At 45.3% G+C, this 9,400-nt stretch overlaps 1 protein-coding gene across 1 annotated transcript in view; it reads right to left on the bottom strand.

Moving 5' to 3' along the window:
* Nucleotides 1-275: 275 nt before the first annotated feature.
* rspo4 (R-spondin 4) overlaps nt 276-9,400 on the bottom strand; it is a 32,840-nt gene continuing 23,715 nt past the window's right edge. The window contains exons 2-5 of the mRNA XM_070993865.1: nt 6,667-6,855; nt 6,227-6,364; nt 2,799-3,005; nt 276-280 (exon numbers count right to left, since the gene is read on the bottom strand). Of these exons, the coding sequence (XP_070849966.1) occupies nt 276-280; nt 2,799-3,005; nt 6,227-6,364; nt 6,667-6,855 (539 nt within the window). The remainder of the gene's footprint in view (nt 281-2,798; nt 3,006-6,226; nt 6,365-6,666; nt 6,856-9,400) is intronic.

Here is a 9,400-nt window from a genome sequence, read left to right as displayed (position 1 = left end):
ATAAGATAATGTGGATACAAATGGAAATGTATTTGTGTTGCCAAGATATTTCCTGACAGCGTGACATCTTAACTGTCTATGTCAGATGTTGCTAGATTGCCAGGAAAACAACCACCAAACCCCTTTGTTAGCCTGCGACAGTTCGCTGCCATTGGTGAGGAGACAGAGAGAAAAGCAAGAGCAGGGAGAGTGGATGGGAGATGAGACCATGTCCTTCCTCCTCATCTGAAAACAATAAGACAACAAGAGAGCAGGAATTAAAAGACTAGAGCCGTCTAATCTGGAACAACAGAGGAATGTCAGGGAGATGCCACAGCATCCTTTCATCCCAGATGTGTGCTATTAGGTCCACGGGCCCGATCGCTGCTCCAGACTCTGCTGGATCGGATTTCCTCCTCTGCTAATGCCACTGGACATCCGATCTGACAATGATAATGATAATTACTTCAAATGACTGTCTTCCATTGTGGAAGAAGTGGAAAACGCACAGGCACGCACACACAGGGACACACACACACACACACACACTAAAACCAGACAATACTCGCAGACTTTAAAGAGAAGTCACTGCTGGAGTTCTCACCAATTTGGGAAAAGTTAACGACGCGCCTCTGCTCGTTGGGCCACGCCGCTTAAATGCTTCACAGCCTTCTGTGCTGTTTGTGGAAGAGGAAGAAAATATGGAACAATCGAAAGGTCACAACAACAACTGGGTTTTGGAGGCAGAACAGAAACTGCTGCCAAGTTTGGTTTTTAATGTTTTGGAGTATCCGTATGAAGTTCATCATTAATTTAACGCAGAGTTAAAAACAAGAGCCTCACAAGGCCTCCAATACAATAGTCCTCTTACTGATGAGGGCAGAGGAATATGAGACCAAATTATCTGGGGTTTTGTTCTCCTCAGAGCACTTTTAACCAGCACTGACGGCATTTCCACAACACAGGGCTTTCAAAATATTTGTTTGCAGTTGGAGTCTATTTTCAGGTTCGTCTGGACGCTCAGAGACACAGAACACATGATGAGCATTACGCCGCAGACCTGATCAGACATGAGATGCGAGCTCCAGCCAGTCTGAGAGGCTGCGTTTCCTCGGACCGAGGCGGCGTGAAGCTGAGGGTGCTGTGACGTTTGAAGATGTTATCTCGCGGAGGAGCAGCCAGCATAAAGAAAGACAAGTCCTCTTTTAGCCACGGGGAGCCGAGCGAGGCGGACGTTCCACGTCTGCTTCTCCTAGAACTTATTCTGCGTCTGCACATGCATCTTTGTGCAGGTTTGCACAGGATTAAACTGCAGTAATTAAAGAGCAATATCAATCAATACGTGGTTTAAAGAAATAAATGCTGTGGCTGCTGTCCTCTAACTGTTCTGTAATGCAAATGATCCCTTTTTCCATAACATGCTGTCACAAACATCTTGTCTGCAAAAGTCACCCCATGAGGGATTTCTTCCCTTTTCATTTTAATTAAAACAGATAAATATTTTGGAAGTGGTTTCCTCCCCTCAGCCTTTCACTCGTTCCACCGCATGCCGTCATCGCAGACTCGGGGTCGTACCGTGTTTGTGTTATATTTCCTTTGCCATAAACAAAAGCTCCTAAACAGCGTTGTAGTGGTTCAAACACCAAATCACAACAAAACCCGACGAGCCTAGAGTGTGTCAACAGCACCGAGGGATGTTTCTGTCCTACAAGAGGGACCACGCCACCGCGAAGAGCACGCGCTTCCGTCCTGTCGCGGCCATGATGGAAGAAAGAGGAAGCAGGTGATGTTATTACAGAGCGGAGGAGGTGGATGAGTAAACAAACAGTTGGACCTCAGCTCAGGAGACCGCTGTTTGTTTCCCGTTTCCTACCCCGAGTCACTTTTGGTTTAGTTTAATCATGACCACAATCGTTCCCTAACGTCAACCGAGTTCTGATTACTTTAACCATGACGACGAAGATGGCCGCGGCTTTAACAAAGTAAAAGTTTTAAGCCAAACCATGATGTTTCCCCAAACCTTGACCGCAGCGCCGTCACGTCAGGAGGCTGATGTGTCTTTTGAAGATAAGGCGTCAGATCAGAAAACGCTGCTGAGTTTGTTGTTTGACTCGTTGGATGTTTCACAACGAGGCCTCAGAAAAGCAGAGTTATTGAGAAAAGCCTTGCTTGTGCAAGAACTGCTTGTTCCTGACTTTCAATATTGTGATAAATTTGATATGTGCTGCAGCTCGACTGCGATGTTCACAATGCGGCGGTAATAAAGGACAGCTGGGTGACAGAGAGGCTAACTCTGAAGCTGAAATGCAATGACTGTGGGCCAGAACTTACTTTGTCAAACACATAAATAAGCCTGATGCGAAATACTTTCATGTTTCATGTGCTTCATCGTGTCCATCGCTTACAGGAAGTCACAAAATGCAACTTCAGCGTGCATTAATCATGAGTGTACTCTGACCTGAAGGTAAATCAGGCCACAGTGGAAGCATGAAAGCATCTGCACCAAAGCACCAAACATGACAGAAACTAAGGAAGCTTCCTCCCTTTCTACGCTGCTGCTCCTGAAAACTCCTCACATCAGCCTGCAGTTGCTAATTAGAAGTAGCACATGTTGGACCGTTCTTTGTAGGGTCCAAACTCTCCCACTGGGCATTAGAAATTTGTGTAGAAGTGTGTCAACAGAGCACAAAACATCAGACCACACAACGCAGAGAATCCACAGATGTTGTCAGGAAGTCCAGCGTAATGAAGAATAAATCAGGCGAATGATTGGCTGCTAAATCTGTCAGCGCCTTCTGTTTGCACCTGTAATCTCTCACCTGTGGGACACTTCTTCTTCATCCTGCACCTCTGTGTCTCGCTGTGGGACGGGCACAGTGACGCCGCTTTCTCCTCAGGCATTCTGCCGGACTGCCCGCCACCCCTGGTCCTGGTCTGCCTGCCCCACCTGAAGCCGCAGCTGGCGCCATCGCGGAGACAGACGCTCCAGTCGCTCCACTCCCCCAGCGGAGCCAGGAGACAGTCCTCTGGGATTAGAGAGAGGAGAGACGAGCCGATTAGAGATGTCTCAGCATCAGAAACGAGAAGAAAACATGAAGAAGTGGTCGAACAGGGAGCTTCAGAGCCTTTTAGCCACTGAGAGTCTCAGAGGAGCTTTCCTTTCAGGGTTCAGCTGAATGTGCTATTCAGAGAAACCAAGATAAATCAATAAATCACAACCATGACCCCTGCTGTGGTCCTTCAGGCCCAGCGACCACATTGCTACCATTTAAGATAGATGAACACCAGCTGAGGCATTAACAAACAGGACACTTCGCTCGTAGTGACTGTTTGCTGGTGAGTGATGTCACTCACAAGAAAGTTTTTCCACGCAGTCCACAACGGAAAACCCGCCGACCTCAGGCGACACGGGACAGCAGTTCTTGGGAATCATCTTCATCATCGTCGTCATATTTTGGGTACGAAATGAAAAGATTTCCAGCGACTCTTCTCTGGAGTTGCTTGAGGTGTGTACCAACAGTCAGAAATGAAACCTTAACATCGGCCATGAAAACAGATGTGGTCACGCCGCCAAGAAACAACAGTAGCTGCAGATGGTGCAGGTGGACGACAGAGGGGCAGTTTGGAGCCCCGAACAGCAACGAATGATGAGTGAGATCAACAATATATCTCACTTAGAGGGGCGGGATGATACACAGCGAGATATGAAGATGAATTCTTAAACTTCTTTGAGGACTCTTAATGTGAATCATGTGCTGCATTCACAGTTTGGCTCCAAACCAGAACAGATGAGCTCGAGAAATGGATGCAGAGGAAGAAATGGGAGAGATGAGCGTTGGTCAGAACCAGAGGAGGAGACGAATCAAGTCTCTTAAATGTTTGGGGACAAAATGTCCCAAACAAAGGCAGAAGTCGTAGCTTGGATGTGTCATTCAGCTGTCAGCGGAGTTTAGCGTGATCAAAAGTCTGTTGACTTTAATCATGTCGCTTCCTCGAGGACAATAATTCGATCCATCTGAAAGTGTTTAAGAATTATTTCAAGGTTTCTTTTCACGACCTTTCACTCAAACAAATTGCAGTTTACCGAAACAGGTGCAAGTTTTTGTCCAAAATCTGCTTAATGTAGGTAAAAAAAAAACACAAACCAATGAAATCCTCAATCATTCACACATGAAATAATGCAGAAAAGTGGCTCCAGATAAAAGGAGCAGTTTGCAGGAACACGTCTGCTGCTGATTAAAGCGCTCAGATTAGCCTCACCGCTGCGTCCGCTGCAGGGCCGACCTGCTTTTTCCAGCCGGCCGGGGTCGAGTTCACCCCTCCATAACAGACAGTAACTTCAAACACATATGAAGATGGGAAAGAAGTCACTGAAGGTTACACAGTGACAATGAGTATGCTCACGTTCACGCTAGATTTCCAGCTCTCTGTCTTCTCTTTGGGAATCTGGGACGTGAAGCTGGAACGCAGAGAAATCTGGTTTCTAACAGCCTGTCTGCAGACATGTTCGTCCTCCAGGTGCAGCAGCAGTGTCTGCAGGCTGAGTTACCTCATCAAGTGAAGACGAACCTACTTTGGTTTTGCGTCTCTGCATCTGATCAGCAGGAATAAAACACGTCAGTGTTGGACTTTTGCTCAGCATTTGCTCCACCGCCGCATCATTTATCATCGTCAGGGTTTGTTCCGCTAACTGCTGCGTAGGTTTATCATCTGCACGCACGGCAGACAGCGATCGGAAACCCGGATAAGGTGTTTACATGCTGCAGTTTTCCAGTTTCTGTAGCATCTTTAGGTTTATCCGAACAGGCTTCTGCAGGTGTCAGAGCAACACCTGGACAGAGTTTGATTCTGTCTTTTTCTTACTGTCAACAAATCAAATGAAAAGAGCAGAATCAGCAGCGTATTCTTCCACCTCTCAGTGCTCCTTGACTTCCCTCTCCTGTCTGTGGCTTTCAGTCTCAAACCCATTTATTCCTACTGAAGATGTAAATCTTTAAAAACAGTTTCAGCGATTTCTTCAAACAGCTCAGCTACAGTGATTTTTAGCAAATGGAGGAAACAGTGCATCTGTTGGGGACTATTTTCATCTTTGGATTAACCCACATTTAGTGCTCGCATGAGTATTAGCAGCAGCCGGACGGTGTGTGTGGGATTGAGTCAAAATAAACTACAGTGTGTGTGTTCATGGTGATGAAGGAACATGTCAGTGAGGCTCACTGGAGGCACAGAAGATTTGGCGGGCTTTGGATATCAGGTAATACATCAATATAACCGGCTCAGGAGGATCAATTTATTGTTGGTTAACACTGAGAAAATCTTAAATATCGCCTGTCTTATCCTTCAACAGATGCAAGCTTTATGACCTCAGAGATAAAAGAAAAGAGAAGTGCTGAACGCTGAGAGGACAATAACAGCATCGCACCACCACACTGCTGGCTGGCATACACAACCCCAAAAACTGAGAAAAACTGGACATAAACTCAACTGAAAACAGCACAAAAAACAATACATTTAATGTTTGAGCTCATCAGCTTCATTGATTTTTGTAAATATCTGCTTATTCTGAATCTGATGCAGCAACACGTTTCAAACAAGTTGGGACAGGAGCAACAAAAGACGGAAAGATGTGGAACACCTGAATCACTCTACAGGTAATCAGGCTCAGTGGTGACAGGTGAGAGCGCCATGGTTGGGTATGAAAGGGGCTTCCTGGAAAGGCTCAGATGTTCACCACTTTGTGAACACATGATTGTAGAAAGGAGATTAACACATGAGCGCCTCATAAAACTGTTGTCAGTAAACACAGTTCAATTGTAGAGGACTGAAATCTTTTTTTATTCATGTTTTACAGACTCTTGTAGGACTCAGGGTTGGACTATGAACACTTCCAAGAGGAAGTCTCAAAGCTGCATCACTGCTGCTTCTCCGTTTGCATGTTGAGGCTCAGAGGACATCTGAACGTCTTAGTTTTGTTCGCTCTTTATTCAGTGATGTTCACGTCAAACTTTTCTTCAATCATGACAAAATCACTGAAGGAAAGTTGTTGTGATTGTTAATCACACATGTTGTCACCTCATCGTGACACAGTTGTGTTTTATATGACTGGATTTATCTTTGGAAAAATATGTCCTGATGGTGACAATCTTTTAAAGAGAGACGGCAGGTAACAAGCAGCAGGACAGTAGATTTAGAAGAAGACAGCTGCTGCCGCTCTCACCTCTCGAACGCTGCGTTTGTCTTTACTCACCGACGCAGTCTGTCTGGTGGGCGAAGGTCCTCTCTGGGCAGCGGCTCAGACACTTGCCTTTGTACAGCTGGAAGCCAGGCTTACACTTGGTGCAGAAGTCCCGGCTGAAACAGTGCTCGCAGTCCAGAGAGCGACACTCTGAGAGGACGGAGACCATCGCACATTAAAACAGTTCAGTCAAGAGGAAACTACAGTTTATTTCTCTCTGATTTTCAGTCACTGGATGCAGGAAAGGAAGGATGGAGCTGCAGGTCAGAAAGAAAGGTGCAAAGACTTCAACTTTAACTTGCGCTGTGAGAGCTCTATGCTGTCTTTTTCCCTCCTTCTGTGTTTATCGTTATAGATTTTCCTTCACTAGTTTAGGCTTAAAACAAACGAGTCATGTGTGCTGATGTGAGTGAGACTCAGTGTCCGACTGATATTCTGTTACAGAAACGTACTCATGCAGCGGTTGACGTCCTTCCCTCTCTGTCCGTAGTGTCCAGTGGGGCAGGCGTGGAGACATGTCCCATGGTGAGACATCCCCTCCCTCTGCAGGAACAGGAAGAGTCGCTCGGGGCAGCGCACACAGCCGTTGTCACGGGAACACTCCAGACAGCTCCGACAGTCCTCTGATGTCTCTCTGTGAGCTGCAGGAGACAACAGAGGACAGATCAGGACAGGGGGACTTTTAGAGGAGTTGCACAGAGACACAGAGTGAGAGGAGGAGGAGGAGGGCACGAGGAAGGAAAGGAGACGCCAAATCCTCAAGATACAGAGAGAATTTCTGGACTCCATGAAAAATCCACCGCTGAGCTCCTTGAAATACGGATCTGCAGACGCTGCAGGCAGGAAGACGTTCACGTGTAGCTGCAGAGCAGACTGAGCAGAGCTGCTCTCTGCACATTGAACAAGATTTAAAACCACAGCAGAGGCAAGTTTTAATCAGGCTGCTTGAGATGACGCTTTAAAAAGTTCATAATCACCTTGAGTGAAAGAGCAGGTGACGCTTTGTTCAAAAAGCTGTGAAGTGGAATTATTCGTGCTTTTGAAAAATGAAATGTTATTGCAAGTAATTATTTTATGCATTTTCTTGATTTTGTTACTTTAAAATATGCAGACAATTTATTATTAACATTTTCAAAGTTTTGCTTCTCAAAATAAAAGCCGTGCACACAAACGTCAAATTTCTTCTTTCACTGTTAAATAAGGGGCACTTTTATTTGTCATTAAATCTGCTGTTTATCTCCAGAACATTTGTTCTGTATATTCTGTGCATGTATTGAATCGAGGGCTGTCAGCCAAAACCAAAGCCCTGCTCTCTGAAGAGCAGAAATCAGATTACACTTCACTAAAATGACAGTAAATTACACTAGACAAATTCCCCTCGGCGGGAAATTTGGAGAGTGATACAGTGCGCAAACGCCGGGCCGTGTTGCTGACAGAGGTCAGTGTCCAGTACTAAAAACACAACGCAAAGCTAACATTAGCATATCAAAAAACACATTAAGAAGGTCTCAAACACCATTAGAATGCCTTTACCAATCATTTCAACCTATGTTAGCATGTTAGCATTAGCATGCTAACATTAACATGTCAAATAACACATTAAAAACCTCTGAACCACCATTAGAATGCCTTCAACAATCATTTTAGCCTAAGTTAGCATATTAGCATTAGCATGCTAACATTAGCATGTTAGCACACCAAACCGACATCAACAGGTATACCTCCAGGCACCAACAAATTCATAGGACCTCATGTTAGCATTAGCATGTTAGCATTGTGGCTAACGCTAACAGGCCAACATCAGTCATTACATCACTAACATACAACTCACCAGTAGGTAGCTTGGCTGTGGCTGGTTAGCATGTCACTATAGAGCTTAATGGAGAACTGATCATTTGACTGAGCTGCACAGCTGCAGCTAAAGCTCCATATGTGTGTGTGTGGGAGAGGCAATTAGGCTCAGAGGTTGCCACGGCAACTTGAGATCAGGCCACCTGCGGGTCTGCGAGACTCTGAGAAACGTCTGAATTTGGCCTCTGCGCACCCTCCGAACAAACGCTTCTCACGCCGACACCGAAACTCCTATTGCCGAAATTTCTTCACCGTGAGAGCCACAAGGCTTTGCTGTACACTCTGATCACTTTCTTTTTTCGCTGGGCTGAAAAATGCGGATTTTAGAGCGAGTTAAAAAACGGCTGGTTTCTGTCTCTCCCATTTTTCATTTGTATTGGACCTTATGGGCGAGGTCAGAGGCGCTCTCCTCGCTCAGAGGCTGAGAACTCAAAAACCGTAAGTCCTATCGTTTAGCAAGGCACATCGTGAGAATCAGCGCAAGCGGCACTACAACTCTGGAAATTTTCAGGCGCGTAGAGTGAAATTTGTGCTTTGGAGGAGCGTGGAAAGACGAAAGTTTCACACAATTTTCAGAGCTTCTCTCCACTCTAGCAGTTAATCCCCTCCACTCTAGCGCGAACATTCCGTGCAATACACACCCATTATAAACTCAGAATTTCTCCCAAAACGCTCACAGTCATTGAACTGCGACTGCTCGAAAACTACACCACCTATCAATACGAGACTTAATACACCTATAGACGAGACTTGTTTTTACGTTTTAAAATTGGAACGGCGTCTCTAGGTGAAAGCATGCCCGAGCAGTAGCCCTTTGAAAAAGGGGGAGATTTTTTCGCATTTTTCGGCTCGTCCCATTCATTTCTTATGGGATTTTTTCTTGCGTTTTTCGCGTCTTACGACGCGAAAAACGCGTATTCTGTAGAGAAAAATAATAGCCATCGATTCCCGATCGAGCCGCACATTTTGATATATAATTTGCCTGGGTGCTCGCTATCGTTTATGACTAGTAGCGAACCGAAAAAAGTACGGAAGATGAAAAATAAAAAAAACTAGACAAATTCCCCTCGCCGGGAAATTTGGAGAGTGATACAGTGCGCAAACACCGGGCCGTGTGCCAAACGCCGGGCTGTGTTGCTGACAGAGGTCAGTGTCCAGTACTAAAAACACAACGCAAAGCTAACATTAGCATATCAAAAAACACATTGAGAAGGTCTCAAACATCATTATAATGCCTTACCAATCATTTTAACGCATGTTAGCATGTTAGCATTAGCATGCTAACATTAGCATGTCAAATATCACATTAAAAACCTCTGAACCATCATTACAACG

The sequence above is a fragment of the Chaetodon trifascialis genome, chromosome 3 (genome assembly GCF_039877785.1).
Source record: "Chaetodon trifascialis isolate fChaTrf1 chromosome 3, fChaTrf1.hap1, whole genome shotgun sequence".
NCBI classification, from domain to species: Eukaryota; Metazoa; Chordata; class Actinopteri; order Chaetodontiformes; family Chaetodontidae; genus Chaetodon; species Chaetodon trifascialis.
The sequence above is the reverse complement of the archived record's forward strand: the minus strand, read 5'-3'. Positions and strand labels throughout refer to the sequence as shown.